Source organism: Echinops telfairi, unplaced genomic scaffold (assembly GCF_000313985.2).
Source record: "Echinops telfairi isolate 266 unplaced genomic scaffold, ASM31398v2 ScPeMD7_7459;HRSCAF=8497, whole genome shotgun sequence".
NCBI classification, from domain to species: Eukaryota; Metazoa; Chordata; class Mammalia; order Afrosoricida; family Tenrecidae; genus Echinops; species Echinops telfairi.
In genome coordinates, this window is record NW_022111359.1 from 7,032,598 (window position 1) to 7,051,329 (window position 18,732).

At 55.3% G+C, this 18,732-nt stretch overlaps 1 protein-coding gene across 1 annotated transcript in view; it reads right to left on the bottom strand.

The window, feature by feature from the left end:
* C3 (complement C3) overlaps window positions 1-18,732 on the bottom strand; it is a 40,939-nt gene that overhangs the window by 539 nt on the left and 21,668 nt on the right. The window contains exons 23-39 of the mRNA XM_004714235.2: window positions 18,619-18,705; window positions 16,052-16,255; window positions 15,607-15,682; window positions 15,255-15,414; window positions 12,691-12,789; window positions 10,849-11,005; window positions 8,766-8,929; window positions 7,486-7,644; window positions 7,282-7,341; window positions 7,060-7,150; window positions 6,868-6,919; window positions 5,429-5,516; window positions 5,228-5,317; window positions 2,791-2,896; window positions 2,190-2,279; window positions 1,934-2,017; window positions 23-106 (exon numbers count right to left, since the gene is read on the bottom strand). Coding sequence (XP_004714292.1) covers window positions 23-106; window positions 1,934-2,017; window positions 2,190-2,279; window positions 2,791-2,896; window positions 5,228-5,317; window positions 5,429-5,516; window positions 6,868-6,919; window positions 7,060-7,150; window positions 7,282-7,341; window positions 7,486-7,644; window positions 8,766-8,929; window positions 10,849-11,005; window positions 12,691-12,789; window positions 15,255-15,414; window positions 15,607-15,682; window positions 16,052-16,255; window positions 18,619-18,705 — 1,851 coding nt within the window. The remainder of the gene's footprint in view (window positions 1-22; window positions 107-1,933; window positions 2,018-2,189; window positions 2,280-2,790; window positions 2,897-5,227; window positions 5,318-5,428; window positions 5,517-6,867; window positions 6,920-7,059; window positions 7,151-7,281; window positions 7,342-7,485; window positions 7,645-8,765; window positions 8,930-10,848; window positions 11,006-12,690; window positions 12,790-15,254; window positions 15,415-15,606; window positions 15,683-16,051; window positions 16,256-18,618; window positions 18,706-18,732) is intronic.

Genomic DNA, 18,732 nt, shown 5'->3' on the forward strand with positions numbered 1-18,732 from the left:
CATGGGCGGGACGCTGGCTGACCTGATTTGATGAGCTGCTCGATGACCATGATGTAATTGTCGAAATCGTTGGACAGCTCCTTCCTCACCATCCTGGTCTTGTACACTGTAGGGCAGGGGGAAATGGGGTCAGGGGCACGGGCCTGCTCTGAGGCAGCCTTGCCCCCCACCCAAGCACACCTGGCTCCCCCAACCTGAGGTGTCCAGGTGGCCACAGCCTGCCACCAGCTCACATACAGCCTATCTCCCTCTCTTACACACCCCCTTGTTGTATCGTGCCGCACACGACCATACAGTCTCTCTCACACACACCCTATCAAAAGTCTCTCTTACACACACTCTTTGATGCATAGTGTATAGTGTTGTATAGTGTCACACACAATCACACCAGCTGTGATAGTTAGGTTTATTGTGCCAACCTGGCCAATAGGAGCACATGGGATTAATTAGGTCACTTGTTGGTTGGAGGGCAAAGAGATAAATGGCTCTGCAAGGCCCGCCCCCGGTTTCTCTTGCTCTCTGGTGATCAGACGTGCTGGAGTGTGCGTGGTGCTGCTGTAGCTAGTTCTCTGTCTCAACATGTGAGCCACACCACCTGCGGGCCAAGCCAACCTGTGGATCCTGTCACTAGAGCTTCAGGCTCCGTCGAGCCTTGCTTCACCACGCTGCTGGTGTGTACATCGCTTGCGCTTGAGGCTGAAGCTCAAGCTGAAGGTGGGTCCTGTCAGCCTGCATATCTCATCTGGGCCTGCTTCACTAAGCCCCTGATTGTTGGTGACCTACCCTGCCGCTTGCTGCCTGTGGGCAGACTCAGCTTGCCTTGCCCAGGGAGGACTCTGCTGTCTGCTTCCTTGACCTTGGACCTGGCAGCCCACAGGAGTTAAAGGACTTCCAGTATATTAACTGTTCCATGGAAGTGAGTTGAACTGAGCCCTCTCTACTGCTTTGTGGACTAATTAGCTGTTAAATTCCTTCTCGCTGTATAAATCTATCTATCTAATCACAAGTGACCTGGTTTCATTTCTCTCGTGAACCCTGCCTAACGCACCAGATATACCATCTCTGTGACGCACATCCCTATCTTAAATCTCTTTCTTTTACACAAGCATAATACCATCCCCATAGTCTCGCTCTCACATACACAGCCCTAATCAAGTCTCTTTCTCTCGCACACCCATCCTGTACAGTCTAACACACAACTGGACCTACCACACCCAGACTATCTCTCACACACCCCTATAATAAAGCTCTCGCTCTCTCACACAACCATACTGTCCATACACACTCTCTCTCTCTCATACACACCCTTGCTGTACAGTCACACAAATCACATCTCCCAGTCTCTCTCACCCACAACCCCATCACAGATCTCTCTCACACACACACCTGTGATGGATAGTCTTAGAACACACTTTCTATACAGTCCTCACATGCACATACCCCTATCATAGGTCTCTCTCTCTCTCTCCACATACACACACACTAGTCTGACATACAGCATACCACCCAGTGTCTCTCTCTCACACGCATACATGCGCACACCTATTATAAGTCTCTCTCTCATACACACACACACACATCCCTATCATGTCTCTTTCACGCACATACACACATTCATCCTAAGTCTCTCATACACACATGTCCCTATCATGTCTCTTTCATGTAATGCATGCACACATGTCCCTATCATGTCTCTTTCACACACACATACACACACACACACACACACACATTCATCCTAAGTCTCTCTCTCATACGCACACACATCCCTGCTGTACAGCCTCTCACACACAACCAAGGCCATGCCTCCTGTGTACAGTGTCTCATCCACACAGCCACACCACCATTATCAGTCTAGCGCGCGTGCGTGCGCACACACCCCACTGCCCACACAGTCGCTCCGGGGCAGCCTTGCCTCCCTCCACGCACGCACCGTAATCCACGCCTGGCTCGCAGGCCTTGTCCAGCCGTTGGTCCAGGGTGACCTTGCCATCCGCCTGACGCATGAAGCAGTTCTCTGGGGGAGGAAGGGAGGGGCCATCATCAGCATCTGATATTTCATCCAGGGCCCCCCAACACTAGGGTGGCCATGGCCCCTGGTGGCCATGGCATGTGGTGGTCGGCACCCTCCCCCAGGTGGCTGGGCCCGTGAGCGACCCCTCTCCCCACCCCTGCCCCAGCCCCCGCACCCTCAGCGCAGCGGCACATCTCGTTGTGGCAGATCTTGTCCAGCATCCCGTCCTCCTTATCCGAGTGGTAGAATTTGGTGCAGGATTCCTCTGTGGGCAGAGGAGAGGGGGCCGGGTCAGCACACCGCAGTCCTGGGTCCCTGGCCCTCCCTTATCCTGGGCCCTCAGACTGCCCCACTCTCAGATACCCGGGCCTTGTACATCCAGGGGACCCTCTGTCCCTGACGGGATCCGCTGCAGGTCAGACCGGGTTTTCACTGGCTGGTTTTCGGGCAGTCGACTTCCGGGCCTTTCTCCCTAGACTACCACTGGGATCCGTGCAGCACCCTAGCAGCCTGTAAGCCTCCACTGACAGGGGTGGTGGCGGCCAGGCCTAAGGTGAGCTGGCTATGAAGAGAACCTGTGTCTCCCAGGTGGAAAGGGAGAAGTCTATTGCTGCTGCTCCCCCCGGCCCCCAGCCCCCGTTCTAGGGTCCTGAGGAAACATACACCCTCAATTCATGGACCCTCAAGATTCTTGTAGCCGTGAGAGCCTCACACTACCCCCACCCCCACTGCAGAGCCCTGGGGCCCCACCTTCCGCCCCAAGGAAGGCTACTCACCCAGGTTATAGTAGGAGTAAACCTTGACAGACCCAGGCTGGATAAGGCCGACCTTGAAGAACTGGTGGACTTTGAAGGTCAGACACTCCTCTTTGTTGTGTGAGATCTGGAGCGGAGGGAGAGGAGCGTGGTAAGCGGGCCGCACGGGAGGGGGCACGAGGGAGGCGAGGAAGGAAGGAATCTAGCAGGGATCCGTGGGAGTGGACGTGGTTCGCTGTTGCTGAGTGGAGCTGGTCCACCCCCTGCCCCCCCCTCCCGCCACCCCCTGCTGGGGTTTCAGGGCTTTGACCTTTCAGATCACCAGGACTTTTTCCCAAGGTATTGCTTGGGGTGGGGCTCAAAGTACCAACCTTTCTGTTAGCAGCCCAGCACATCTTCACGCCCCAGTGTGTTTGCACCCCCCACCCCCACCCGAGCACAGTGCGCGTAGGAGCTGTGGTGGAGAAACCGAGGGGTGTGGGTGGGAGACAGCAGGGACCTGCGCCCTTCAAGGAATCAATGTTCTTTTTCTCCCGGGTGCCCAAGCGAGGAGACACCTCCCAGACTTCATTTGCATTAGGTGAGGCCACGTGGTTACATTCTGGACAGCAGCCTGCTTTCTTTACCCGTAAACCCCACCCAGGAATGGCTCCTGTTTCTGCTAGAAGGAAGGGATTGAAGACAGTAGGGTTGGCCGAGCCACACGATGGAAGGAAGTTGGGTCTCTGAGTGACAGAATGGAGCTGAGCCCCCGCCTCAGCCCTCTTACCAGTTATATGTCACAGGAGTGCAAAGCACGACCTTCTTCAGTGCTTAAGTTCGTCAGGCCTTTGTGACAGTGGTGAGTGTTACTGGTGCTGTCTATTAGGGATGGAATTTTGTTCTCCAAAAATATGTGTCACGGAAACCCTGACCCTTGTTCCTGCGAAAGGGGCCCTAGCGGTGCAGTGGGTTAAGAATTGGGCTGCTCACCAGAAGGTCAGTGGTTCAAACCCACCAGCTGCTTCAAGGGAGAGAGATGAGGTTGTCTGTTCCCATGAAGCCGTAGAGTCTCAAAAATCCTATGAGGCAGTTCTGTTCTGTTCTATAGGGTCCCTATGAGTGGTAGTTAACTGGAGGGCCATGGGTATACTCGAATTTGGAACGTGGGTTATTTGTTATGCTAACGAGGCCACACCCAGGTAGAGAGTGTGTTAAGCCGGTCACTTCTGAGATGTAAGAGGAATAGGTTTGGCTGGGACGCCAGGAAGCCCAGACTGTGCCAAAGTGATGCCACGCGGGGGAGTGACAAGAAGCTGAGACCAAGCAGTTTCTCCAGTGCAGATGAACAGTCTTCCCCTGAGTTCAGACTCCGAGCCTTGGACTGAGGAGCCCTGGTGGTGTCGTGGTGAGGGTTGGGCTGCTAACAAGGTCAGCAGTTTGATACTACCAGCCATCCTGAGGGACAACAATAAGGACTTGCTACTCTCATAAAGAGCTATAGTCTCGGAAACCCACAGGGGCCGTTCTACCCTGTCTGATGGAGCCTTATGAGTTGGAATCCACTTGATGGCAATGAATTGAATTGATCCTTGAACTGAGAAGCTCTGGTGGCATAGGTCTGCAGTTCAAAACCACCAGTTGTTTGTCAGGAGAAGGATGAGGGTTTCTACTCCCGTAACGAGTCGCAGTTTCAAAAACCCACAGGGGCTGCTCTACCTGTCCTTCATGGCTCTCCACGAGTCACCATCAACTCGATGGAGGGGACTGAGTGAGTGAGTGAGCCTTAAGCTGTGATAAAATGAATGTTCTGTTCCATAAAGCCTCCCCCTTTTGGTATTTTTGTTCCAGCCACACTACAGAACCAAGATACTAGGCTGATATGGTGCCGAGGGACATGGGCTGGTGGGAACTGTTCTGGTGCCATCTCGTCCATTCTGACTGATGGCGCAGACAGAGTCGTCCTGTCTCATGGGGGTCTCTAAGTCACGAACTTTCAGAAACAACACAACTGGCCTGTCTCCAAGCATGCCTTTCAGTGGGTTCGAACCGCCAACCTTTCAGTAAGTGTTGGTGGGGAACGAGGGACCCATTTGCACCATCCAAAAACTGACCCGCTCAGCCATCACTGCTGGCCTACTCTGTCTGTCATGAATAATAACTGATCATTGTGAGTTGCCCTGCGGTCGATTCTGACTCCAGGTGGTCCCACAGGGATCACAGCAGGACTGCGTTCCACAGGGCACCCAAGGCTGGGGCAGACTGTCAGGCCAGTCTCCCGAGATGCCTCGGGTGGATTCCCACACTCAGCCTTTTCCAACTAGCCATCCAGCGCTAAGCAGTCTGCGCCACTCAGGGGCTGTGTTCCTGGGTTCAGCCCCTTGTTTTGCATGTGCCCTCCCCACTGCTCCGTTCGCCTGTGACTGGCCTAGCCAGGAGACCAAGGCAGTGAGAAGACGTGGCGTCCAGGTAGCCTTACCTTGTCCATGTAGATGATGAGGGTGTTCTTGTTAGAGAAGGCCTTCTCCATCTCGTACTTGGAGATGTACCTGTCGATGCCTTTGCTCAACTAGGGAGGGAGGGGCCTTGTGAGCATCACTCCTGGGCCCTCCCCCAGGCCCCCAGTCTCTTCCAGATCCCAGGCCCCTTCCCACCAATCCCAAGCCCAAGCCCTTCCTACCAAGTCCAGATCACTGGTGTCAGGGGAGAAGCCGGTCATCATGGATATGTCCAGGATCGACATGGTGGCATCCTGCTGTCCCAGGTACCTGGATGGGACAGAGCACCAGGGGTCAAGCCTCGGGGATCAGTGTCTGGCTGAGTGGGTGCTGGCTGAGTGGAGGGTGGCACTAAGGCTTCTGCATCCCAGCCAAGAGGGGTAGGAGCTTGCAGGGAACATGTTCCCAGCAGGAGAAGAGAAAAGGAATGCAGTGGTAAGGAGCCCTGGTGATGCAGTGGTTAAGCCGCCGGTGGTTAAGGGTGGTTAAGGGCCGGCTCGAACCCGCTCAGCCACCCAGCAGGAGGACAGGCTTGGCGACTTGCTCCTGCCAAGATGACTGACCACCTGGGGGCAGCACTCCTCTGTCACAGGGGGTCGCTCGGGTGGTGCCGTGGTTAGATGCCGTCTGAGCCGGTTCTGAATCAACAGAAGGAGACAGCGCCGGCCCTGTGCCCGCCCTCCTCCCAGTGGTTGTTAGGTTTGAACCCGTGGCTGCAGCCTCTGTGTCCATCCATCTCGTCCAGGGCCGTCCTCTTCTAAGGGAAGCATTCTGGCCGTAGCCAGGCCATGGTAGCTTCAGTGGCCTCGTATGCATGTGACAGTGGGACAGTGAATGAGGAAGGTGGAAGAAGCGATGCGATTTGCTCGTGGTGCGAGAGAAGCATATGGAGAGCACTGTGGACTGCTCAAAGGACAGACCGATCTGGGTTGGAAGAAGTGAGGCCGGAGTGCTCCTGAGAGGCAAGGATGGGGAGACTTTGGACGTGTGGTCAGGAGAAACCAGTCCCTGGAGAAGGACATCGTGCTCGGTCAAGTGCAGGGGTGGGTGGGGAAAAGAGGAAGGCCCTTGGGGAGATGGCTGCAAGTGGGCTCGCAGTCGCTGCTACAGCGGGCTCAAACACAGGGCCATGGTGAGGATGGCGGGACCGGGCAATGATTGGTTCTGGGTCATCGTCCTCAAGGGTCGCAGCCGACTCAAGGGCACCTGAACAACCAGAAGCCCAACGAGGAAGAGACGAAGGCGTTACCTGGAAGTGACGCTGGCAAACGGGACAAAAGCCAACACCCCAGGGGAGCTCTGGGAGGCCCTGGGTTACACGAGCAGCCAGCCTCCTCCTTGAGGCAGCTACCTACAAGGTTGGAGCTTGGAGTCCACCGGGAAGTGCCTGGGAAGAAAGGCCTGGAGACCTCCGGCTTCGAACCCGGCCCTGGGCCACCCTCGGGGGCTCAGCTCTGCTCTGACCTGGGGCGTGGGGGGAATCCCCCGAAGTGGGAGGTGACTCGGCCGCAGTTGGCAGATGCCCGGTAGGCTCTTGAGATGTGCAGACTGTGGCAGACGGCGGGGATGGGGGTGGGGGGAGCAGCAGACACGAACGCCCGCCAGCGGCCCAGCCTCTCACCTGACACAGATACTCAGGATCATGGTGCTCTGAGCATCCTGCGGCTTCTTGACTAGAAAAGGCATGGGAGGGAGGCAGAGACATGAGAAGCTGTGGCAGGGGGAAGGGGGGCTAAGGGGAAGGGGGGCTAAGGTGTGGAGGCTGGAGGTTCGGGAGTTCAAGTCCAAGTGGGGGACTCTTGCTTCCTTTTACCTGTAGCAGGAGCAGGGCGGAGGTCCACCCGAAGGTCGAACTTCTTGCAGGAGAGGTGGTCTTTGAGCTTGGCATGGTACATTGTCACCACCTGGGGGTGGGAGTGTGGGTGGGGGGTCATGAGGTCTGAGACGCTGAGCCTAGGGATGGCCAAGGACAGGAGAGAGAGGATCCCCTCCAGGACACAGAGGGCGGAGAGATGTGCCTCCCTACATTCCTTACCGACAAGGTGCCCTGGCCCTTCCCTTTGGCTGTCAATGTGAATTCCTCATTTTCCTTGGTCTGCAAGGAGGGGGGGAGGGGGAGAGAACAGAGAGTGCTTGCTGAGTGCTTTCCTGACACGTGTCCCCTCTGCCCTTCCAGTAGACCCTGGCTGGGTACAAAGAGCAAACCAGAACAAGGAGGCCCAGAGGCAGGAGGACTGACCGATTCCGACCGTTGCAGCCTGGCGGACTCCCACTGGATGCGGTAGGCGATCTTAGAACTGCGGCTGGGCAGGTGGATGGACACATCCAGGTTCAGGTCCTTGTGGTCGGGGACGTCCCTCTGGTACTGAGCCAAGGCCTGGAACACCAGGAAGGTGGCCTAGAAACCCCCCCAGAGAGAAAGGAGGTGAGAACGGGAGCCAGAGCAGGTAGTTCGAAAGTGATTTGAGCCCATGTGGGGCCAAGAGACTAGCAGCCAGACGACAGTGACCTAGCACTCATGCAGAGCTCAGGTGGCAGATCGGGGGATCTGGGGACACTGAGGGTGAGTTCTAGACCTTGCTGAGGCAGGGAGGGGCTCTGACTGGGGTTTGGGGGCATGAAGGCGATGGCTAACCTAGAGGATATGTCCGAGAACTCTTCAAGCCAGAGAGTCACAGAGGAGAGGGTAAGGACAAGACTTGGTGTCGGGCCATGCTGAGCATCAGCGCGGTCTCTCAAGAACCCCTGGAGGAGTGCATCCCAGAGCAGGGCATGGGCACGGTGGGTGCATTTTGAGCCCCTTCGTGCAAGGAAGCCAATTGGAACCTGGTGACACTGAGCAGAAGATCTAGGATCTCAGAAGGGGAGAGATTCAGATCCAGGCCTGGTGATGTCACGCCCAGGCCTGGTGATATCAGATCCGGGCCTGGTGATGTCAGACCTGGGCCTGGGGATGGTCAGGATGGGATGGAGAGCCCAGCAAAAAAGGAGGAGGTCAAAGTGGACTGTGATGGAGCCTGAAGTTGCTGGGGGCCATGCTCTAGAACCCGCTAGGAGTCAGGGGACAGAATGAGGGGTCCAGGAAATCCAGAACTGGTCTAGAACCCAACAGGGGGTGAGCTGCTTTGAATAGGCCATAGGATAACCTAGAACCTGGCTTTTAGAACCTACACACAGGCCCCACTCCCCACCACTGGAGGTTTAGAACATTCTGGGATTGGGGCAAAGGGGACGGTGGAGAAGCTTACACCTGAACCTGGGCCCAGAACAGGTGGGTGTCTCCCTCTACACACCAAGAGGGAGAGGAGGGAGTGGAACACACCTTGAGGCATCAAGAAGATAGTCTAGAACTCACAGGCAAGTTGCAACTGAGAAAAAGCACGTTGCTCAATCCCACCCCAATCAGCGTCCTCCTGGGATGGAACTGCCTCTCTGGGCTCAGCTTATCTGCCCCAATGGGGCAGTGGGCGGTTAGAGGAGGTCGAGATGCAGGTGCCTGGGACTCAGGGAGCCACTTACCTGGGTGGAGCCATAGCCACCTCCATAATATCTCTGTTCATTGAGCCAGCGGGCGACGGGAGGCACAGAGTCAAAGTCTCGGAGAGACAACAGGGCCAAGAGGGCGTAGGAGGTGGCCTCCACGTTGTACAGCTGCTGACCAGGCTCCTCCCAGCGGTTCCTGTCTGCGGAGAGAACCCCCAGTGCTCACAGTTCTCCCAGCCCGGTGATGGCTGAGAGACAGCTCAGACAAGAACGCCCGCTAGGACCTCTTGGTACCCCCAAGGGTGGATGCACTCTTGGTGGCTAACCAAGAAGGTTGAAGGTTCGGGTCCACCTGCAGGAGACTCAGAAGAAAGTCCTGGCCATCTCAACTTGTAAAAGGTCACAGCCGTTGAGCACCCTGTGGAGGAACTCTTGACACAACATGGGTCACGACCATGAGCGAGAATCAACAAGACGGCACCCGGTAGAACCTCTTGGTGCTCAGGCATCCCGTCTCTCCATCTGTGGGCTCCCGACCTCACACTCGTTCTTCATCAATCCTGACTCCTCCTTTTTACGTGTTTGACCTTCAACCCCACTGAACAACAGGGAGGGTCCCTAGATAGATTTGCCATGCTCGTTCTGACCTCTGCGCCTTGGGACAGGCTGTTCCCGCGCACTGGAGCCCCTTGTTGAATGCCCTCAAGTTGATTTAGACTCAGGGTGACCCCTGGGACAGAGTGGAGCCACGTCATAGAGCTTCAACGCCGTCATCTTTATAGGAGAAGAAGTTTGTTCTCCGGACGTGCCCGAGAATATGAACTGTTCTCCAGCACCGGGACTCAGAGGTGTCCATTTGCCTCTGACCTCTTCTGTCTTCACCGTCTGACTTCCGCGTGCTTTTTGATTGCTGAGTGGGAGCGAGTGCCAGTTTCTGTGGTGTGAAGATGCCCACCTTGCCATGTCCCGGCTGTGGATGATTGTGCCACTGCTGAGCAAAGAGATGGGCAGCAGTGGCCCAAAGAGGCACTGCCCTGGAGGTAATGGTGACGTGCTTGTCGTGGGTCTATGGCGACCTCTTGTGTCAGAGCAGAACTATCCTCTGGGAGTGTACTTGACTCTCATCATTTTAGGATTAGATTGCCAGGTCTTTCTCCCTCAGAACCACCGGGTAGGTTTGAACCCCCAACCTTCCCATTAGCCATCACATGCTTAACCATTGCACCACCTATAACTTTAGTGTCAATATGATCACATCAGTTCCGGGGCTCACATCCAGTACCAGACTCGCTCTAACCTACATTTCTCCCTGGAATCCGTGACTACCAAAAGAACAAACAGAATCCGTCTCGAAAGAAGTACAGCCCAGAGCACTCCTTAGTAGCAAGGATGGGGCTGGGGGATGGGGGTAGGTGGGGGTGGGGAGGGATGAGCAGCTGATACCAAGGGCTCAAGTAGAAAAAAAAATGTTTTGAGAATGATGATGGCCACAAATGTACAGATGTGCTTGACACCATGGATGGATTGTGACAAGAGTTGTACGAGCCCCCAATAAAATGATTGAAAAAGGAGAAGCAAGGTGGGTGAGACCTCCTCTCACGTACTTTGGGCATATTGTCATGAAGACCAGTCCCTGGTGAAGGACATCATGCTTGGTCAAGGATAAGAAGGGCAGTGAGAAAGAGGAAGACCCTTGGCGTGATGGATGGATGGCCGCAGGGGCTGCAAGCATGGCTCAGAAATAGGACCATGGTGAGGGTAGTGTGGGGCCGGGCGGCTCCTAACAACAACAACAACAAACAGCTCGCAGAACCTTCACAACCTCCTGAGGATGTAGTTACCGTCTGAAGCTGAGCAAAGAAAGCTTTCAGAGGTCACGTGACCTGTAGGAGGCCACCCAGGGCGATGGTAGCGGGTCAGGGTTTGCACTCGGGTCTGGCCGAGGTTAGAACTTGTGGTGTGAGCCATTTTCGGTGCAGCCTTGAAGAAAGAAGGGTGCAGCGGACCTCAATGTCTGGTTTTGCTCGCCCTTGCGACATTCACGATAGCTGGGCCTGGAGCCATTGTCCAGCTTGGGGTCACTCTCCTGAGTCCCGCCTCTGCCCCTGCTGCGCCTCACCTTTGGCCGTTTTCAGGAATTTGCCGAGCAGGGGCTCCTCTAGTTTTCCCAGCTGGGCCAGCGGGTACGCGGCGATGGCAATGGTGTAGGGCCTCTGCAGGTTCATGTAATTGGCTTCCAGGAAGTCTCTGGCCTTGTTGATGCTGCCTCCGAGGCTCTGTGAGGGAGGGGCCGTATTCCTGGTCAGGTGGGCATCGCTGCCACCAACTGCTGCCCTTGTAGCCTCAGGGGTGGGCAGTGTCATCAATACCAGCTAATAGCACCCACCTCCCTGCCTGGTCTTGGCACAAGGGACTCCATTTTGAATCTGGCACCTTCTTGGTTCTCAGAACTCACCTCTCATGGGCCTCCCTCACATCGGACTCCCCTCCCCTCGTTGAAAATCACCAGTTCTGAGAACCAGACATCCCCGAGAAAGAATGTTCTTTGAAGATATGTTTACTTCACCTGCCCCGGTTCCTATAGATAAGATTAACGACCACTTCCCTGCATCCCTTGAAGATGTGTTTATTCCACCCATCCCGGGCGGACCTATAGATAAAATTAATGAGCGCTTCCCTTTGAAGTCCCTGTGTGCAGCTGTGCCTGCCACCAGGGGATATAAAAACGCAGCCAGAAATTCCCCTCGCGCGGTTTCATTAGCTCAATACGTGAGTTATTGAACCCGCCCGCAAGCTTCTCAATAAAGCCTGCTTCTAGAACTTTACCAATTGGATCTTTAATTCCGTTTCGCGCCCCCAAAACCCTCACACTCCCCAAAGAGAAGGCGTTCTAGCCCATCACCTCAGGGGCGAATTCATGAACTCTTTGGCCAGTCTGGCCTGTGCCTGATGTTCTCCGTGTCCAAATGGTTCAGGGTTTTGGTCACTTGCCTTACAAAAAAGGGCTGGTGGTAACTTCCAAAATCTCACCGCCATCGAAAACGCCCCCGAACGTTGTTCTAGTCTGACCCGCTTGGGCACGCTGTGAGGCAGAGTCCGCTCCACCGTAACTGGGGTGCTAGCTGTTACTACAGCCACTGGGCCCAGGGACGCCCAAGCACGCGGAGGGCTGGAACTTGCCAGAATGCGAGTCTTAGAATAAGTGCGAGGAAAGCGGCTTCAGAGAGTTTGTGGAGACATTCCATTCTCTTTTCGTGTGGCTCCCCGAACATTGTGAAGCCCCTTGCACCGCTGGAGGGCCCCTTAAAAGCAAGGATGGCAAGCTTGTGTCTCAAGTGCTTTGGACACGTGATCTGGTCCAGAGACCAGTCCCTGGAGAAGGGCCGCGTGCTTGGTAAAGTAGAGAGGCAGCGGAAAAAAGAGGATGCCCTCCACGAAGTGGATCGACCCAGGCGCTGCAAGAATGGGCTGAAACTAACAATTGCGAGGATGGCGCAGGACTAGGCAGTGTTTCATTCTGTTGCACATCCTGAGGTTCAAAAGGTTCAAAACCTTCAAAAGGTTCGTGGAAGAATTCCATCCTTTAAATCCATGATTCCACGAACTTTTTGAAACCCCAGAAGGACCGCTCAAGAGTCTAAAGCCATTCACAGCACCTAACAAGTGCCCATCTCTAGACTAAGCACTGCAGGAACCAATAGGTTGTGGGATGCAGAAGATGCCCTCCCAGCCAGCCAATGAGCAGCGAGGGGTGGAGTCCGATCTGGGTTGGTGTCAGATTGGAGGAGTGGTAGGACGACATATTGCAGTAAGCCAATAAACTCCGGAACCAGGAGAGTGACGTCCCAGCAAACCAATGAACAGCTAAGGGCGGGACCCAGTCTGGTCACTGGTTAGGCTGGGCCTCACCGTTAGGGCAAGGGGCGTGGGCACCGGAAAGAGAAGAAAGAGGGACACTTACGTTGACCTGCAATTCGCAGATGTCTTTAGCTTCCAGCAGCGCGATCAGCACGAAGGCGGTGAGGGCTACATCCTTCTCCTTGGTGTTCCGGAAGCCACCCTAGCATGGGGAATGGGAAGCAAGGGTAGGTGTTCTCACATCCAGTACACTCCCTGGGTGCGCCAGGAAGACTGTCCCCCTCCCACCAATGTGTTGTAAAGCCTCTTGAATGGAGGTTGTCTGCTCCTGTAAAGACTGACAGATTCGTAAAGCCGAAAGCAACAGTTCTGCTCTGCCCTAACAGGGTCGCTAAGGTGTCAGATTCTGCAGTGGGGTTTGTTTTGCTGGTACTAGAAATGATCTCATTTGGCCATGGCTTGTCTGTTGTGTGAATAAGTAAGTGTATGTGGTGCAGATTTCTCGGAAGCTATACAAATTTTATTAAACAAGCGAGCACAGAGAGGGTTAGATAGATGCCAAGCCAAGTGCGTGTCTCAATGGAACCAGGAAGAGGAATTAGAAGCAAGAACCTGCGCGGGGCGCCCTCTCTGAGACAAAGCCTTCCGGTATAGCCCGTGCCCTGAATTCGGATTCCATTACAGCCCGCGCCCTGAATTCAGATTTCCAGATGCCTTAACTGTGAGAAGTGGCCTAGGTGCTGTCAGGTGGTTGGGCTGTCAACAGCAAGGTCAACTGCTTGGAAACCACCAGCCCCTTCAAGGGCGAAAGATGAGGCTTTCTACTCCCGTCTTGGAAACCCATCCCCACACGCTGCCCTTGAGGGCTGCTGTGTCAGAATTGACTCCGGCAGGGAGTTTGACTTCTGTTTTAACAGTGAGAGAATACATTTCTTTTAAAACCATCCTCTCTTCCAGCCTTGCCTGAGAACTCAGTGTTCCGGCCTGGTACACTGGTTAAAGAACTTAACTATCACCCAAAAGGTTGGTGGTTCAAATCCGCTCACCAGAGATGCCCCAGGAGAAATATGTGGCAGTCTGCTTCTGTAAAGATTCATGACCTTGGAAACCCTAGGGGGTAGTTCTACGCTGTCCATAGCCAAAGGCTGCAGCATTCCGTTCATTTGTTTGAAGGTGTTTTTTGGACAGCCGCAGTGATGAGGTCATGGAGAAGGTGGTGGTGGGTGGAAACCTGGCTCTAACCCCGCCCCACAGAACCCAACAGCAGTGACAGGGAACAAAAGAGAGGCACACTGCCTTAGGTAAACCTGCTGCACAAGACCTCTTTAGAGTATTGAAAAGCAAGGAGGTTACTTTTCCGGCTAAGGTGCGCCTGACCCAAGCCGTGGTATTTTCGATTGCCTCATAAGCATGTGACAGTTGGACATTGGTTAAGAAAGAGCTAAGAAGAAGTGATGCATTTGAATTGTGGTGCTGGAGAAGAATCCTGAAAGTACCAGGGACTGCTCAAAGGACAAACCAATGTGCCTTGGAAGGTGTTCGGCCAGAGAGCTCTTGAGGGGCAAGGGTGGTGAGGCTTCGTCTTACATACTTTGGACAGGTTGTCAAGAGAGACCAGTCCCTGGAGAAGGACATCATGCTTGGTAATGTGAAGGGGCAGCAAGAAAGAGGAAGGCCTTCAACGAGATGGATGGACACAGTGGCTGCCACCATGGGCTCAGGCCTACGCAGTGGTGAGGATGGCGCAGGACTGGGCAGTGAGTCCTTCTCCGGTGCACAGGGTCGCTATGGGTCGGAACCAACTTGATGGTACCTGACAACAACAGCTACCCCAGCCCTCAGAAAGTCCCCTCCCCACCTCCCACCCTAGTAGGGGTGACAAGACATGAACCAACCAGCTCATCCACAGATAGGTCATTCCAAACTGGGCCACCCAGTGAAGATGTGGGCAGGGCTTGGGAATGAACTGTCGGGAGAGCCGAAACAGTTGGGCTTTGTAAAGATTAATTTTTTTAAAATTCCTGCCATCGAGTCGATTCTGATGCACAGTGACCCTACAGAACTGAGTAGACGGCAGCCCCGCCTGGGACTTGCTGAACCCCCACCTCCACCACCCCACGTCCCGGAGCCTCTGATTCCAAGGTCTGGGGCTCAGCCCAGAATATGCATTCCTAACAAGTTCCCAGGCAGGCGATTCTGCTGCGGGTCTGGGGCCCACACTTGCAGGGACCCCCACGGTAAGGAGTGTTCTGTTTAAGAGCAATGGGCAGCCCTGGAAGCTTCGGAGCAGTGAGCTAAGCAGATTTGAGCAATTCAGGGGCAGGTGCTGCCGAATAGCAGATAAGAATCTGGGGGCGGCTGCGGGCCAATGGCCTGGAGGGGGCTTTTGCTTTTGCCAGGCTGCAGGTGTGGGATGGGGGTGAATGAATCAAAGGGGTGGGGCAAGGAGATGGGAGAAAGAGTTGCTTTTGATTGAGAATCATCCAAAGAGCAGGGTGAGAGAGGGGCATGGGTGGATTAAGTGGGAGAGGGGGCTTCCTGGCAGCTCCCCGCTTTCTGGAGGGTCCTGCCCTTGGTTGCATGAACTTCTTGGTGCTTCCTGTACGAGGGGTCCCCATTCCATTTTGCATCTATCTCTGACTTCTGAGCCCCATCCCAGCCGCTTACAATCATTTCTTGGTGGATCACTGGCCCGTCCTCCTGGAAGACGCCATCCGGCTTCTGCTTCTCCAAGATCAGCCATTTGACCGCCCCGCAGAGGACCAAGGAGTCGATGGCGATGAGGTTGGAAGCCAGAGAGAAGACCTTGACGACGTAGGCCGTCAGCCTGGAAGTGGGCACAGAGTAAGCAGGCGCCATTCCAGTGCACCAATGAGCAGTGACGCAGGGGGACTGAGGAGGACTAAGCGTCCCAGTCAACCAATGAGCAGCGAGAGGCGGAGCCTGGCTGGACTCCTGTCTGCCACGCGCAGGCTTTTCTGAGCACTAGGGGTCCCCACGCCCAACCTTGGAGCCTCACCAGGTGCTGGATGGCCGGTTCAGGAAGGCGGCATAGGCGGAGTTGGGCTGTTTGAAGGCCAGCTGCTGGGTGTACCCTGCGGGAAAGAGGGGTTCTCACTGAGGGCGGTGGGGCCGGGGTGCACCTCGGTGGGGAGAGACTCAGGTGATGGGACAGGGTTTTCGAGAGGAAAGAGGGGCTCTTTCAGGAAAAGGGAGCATCTCAGGAAGGGAACTTACATGGGCAGAGCTGGACCACAGAGGAAGGAGGGGACGAGGGCTTTCAGGAGAGGGGAAGGGCATCGCAAGGGAGGGGCCTCTGGGGACGGCACCAGGAGAGGATTCTTTAGAGGGGGTGGGGGCGGCTCAGAGAAGGGCAGGTGCTGAGCGGGAGAGGTGGTCCTAGGCCTCAGGGGGCGCCGGAAGGGGCGGGCCTTTGCAGGCGAGGCTCTGTGGCCTGTGCCCACCCTTCTTGATGAGCTCCAGAGCCTCCTGGCGCTTCTCCAGGCCGAACTTCTCCCACTGCTCCGTGTGGTCCAGGTAGTGCACCGCGATGACCGTGGGCGTCATGCCGATCATGTTCTGCTCGCCGCAGCCCGAGGGCGTCACGATGAGGTGCTTCAGCCGCTCCCCGTCGATGGCATCCTCCGCCATCTGCGCCACCGGGGTCCCTGGTGGGGAGCGGAGACAGCACACCAGGCAGATGACCCACCGTCGGGTGAGGAGGGTTAGGGCCCCTCTGTAGCATCCCAGCCTGAGGCCAGTGTTGACCCAGTGGCTCGGGGGCAACTGAGGGAGGGGGTGGCTGCACATCCTAAAGGGAGCCTGTATAAAGGAGAGACTTCTGCAGCTACACACGGAGTCTTCCTGGTGGCTAGCAGTTACTTGGGCTGCTAACCGCAAGTTCAGTTCGAAATCACCAGTGGCCTCCTGGGAAAACGAGGCTTTTTAGTCTCGAAGAGTTCGTTTTGGAAACCCACAGAGTCAGTCCTCCGCTGCCGGACAGAGTTGCTATAGAACCACCTTGATGAGAGTGAGGGATCTGTAGAAAGCTCTAGTGACCCGTGTCTGACAACCCAGCCCCCTAGGAAGCAGTCCTGCCCTGCGACCTGCCCCGCCATGGGGTGCTGGGATCATATTTTGTGGGCCAACATGGCTCTCTAGGAACATGTAGGCAGAGATTCGCCTGTTGATCAGGTTGCAGCTTGACTGGAGGGCAACTGAGATAAATGGCTCTCTGAGGCTGGCATCTCTCTCGCTTTCTCCCCGGTGATCGGACCAGCACACTGCTGCCTGTGTTAGCTGCTCTGTCTCAACTGTGGGCTGGCTACCAGTGGGCCGAGCCAACCCGTGGACAGGTCGCCGTAGATTGTGCCGCTGTGCCGTGCACTGTGCATCCGTACACCTTAAGGCTCCTGCACAACCTGCTTCCCATGCTGCTGTGCTGCTGGCCATGGCTCCGCCTCAACATCTCATCCCCCTGCTGCGCCACCCAGCCTTGCCCGTCTGCTGCCTGCTGCCTGACGCTGCTTATCTTGCGTGTGACCTCCTGCCAGTCACTTCCCTGTCTGCTTCCTTGACTTTGCACCAGTGGCTGGCGAGTTGGAAGGGAGCTTCAGTAGAGTAACTATCCTCCGAAAGTGAGTTGGCCTGAGCCCTCTGTATTGCAGAGTTGTATTCCTTCTCGCTATATAAACCTCCCCTTTGTATATATAAGTGTCCTGGTTCTGGTTTTCTAGAGAACCCTGCCTAACACCGGCTCTGTGACCTGGGATGGGCAGAGGACAGTCTTGCTCGCTGAAAGTGAGGAGGACTTGAAGCACTTGCTGAGAAAGACCAAGGATTGCCGCCTTCAAGTATGGATGACAACTCAATGTAAAAACAAACAACAAAAACCCTTACAACTGGACCGATAGGTAACAGCACGACACGCGGAGAAAGGGCTGAAGTTGTCGAGCATTTTATCTTGCGTGGGTCCACAATCGAGGCTCACGGAAGCAGCAGTCAAGAGATCAAATGATGCGCTGCATTAGGGAAACATGCGGCCCAAAGCCTTCTGAATGTGTGAAAAGCAAGGCGGTTGCTATGAGGACTAAGGTGCGCCTGAGTGCACCAGGGTGGTTTTCAGTGGTCTCGTGTGCGTGTGAAAGTTGGACACTAAATAAAGAAGACCAAAGATGAATGGATGCATTTGAACGATTGTGCTGGTGAGGAATATTGAAAGTACCACGGACTGCCAAAAGAGCCAACAAATCTGTCCTGGCAGAAGTACAGCCAGAATGCTCTTTAGGGGCAAGGAAGGCGAGACTTTGTCTCACGTACTTGGGACGTGTGATCAGGAGAGACCAGTCCCTGGAGAAGGACATCATGCTTGGTCAAGTAGACTAAAGAGGAAGGGAAAACGAAAACAAAACACCTCACTGGCATCAGGGCACAGCTGACTCATCGAGTCCCCGTAGGACACTGCAGAACTGCTGCCCCTGTGAGTTTCTGGGACTGTAACTCTTTACGGGCCTGGAAAGCCTTGTCTTTCTCCTGAGGAGCAGCTCGTGGTTTGGAACTGCAGACCTTGTGGTTAGCAGTCCAACCGGTAACCACTACTCCACCGGGGCTTCTTCGGTAAAGTGGAGGGGCAGCAAAAAACAGGAAGACTCAATAATGGACGGACACAGTGGCTACATCCATGGGCTCAAATATAAAAGTGTGTGAGGATGGTGGCGGGCCAGGCAGTGTTCAAAAAAACACACACCACCCAAGCTCACTGCCATAGTGTGAATGCCAACCCAGGGACCCTCTAGGCCCAGGTAGAACTTTCCAAGACTGAACCTCTCGATGGGAGTAGAAAGCCTCCTCTCTCTCCCACAGAGTGGCTGGTGGTTTCAAACTGCTGACCTTAGGGTTCCGCCCAATGCGTGGAATGCCACCATGGCACTGGTTAAGTGCCCCCCCAGAATTAGATGGAGTTGTTGGGAAGTCACCCACCCACCCCCAACGCCGTTCTGGGTCTCCCGCTGTCAGCGGCAAAGTAGCTCACCTTGTACGAGGATCTGGGTCTCCAGGTCGGTGTCCGGCACTCGGTCGCTGAGATCTGCGGCTGGGATGTCCTCTCTCTGTACTCCCTCTGCCGGGCGCGCACATGGGACACTCG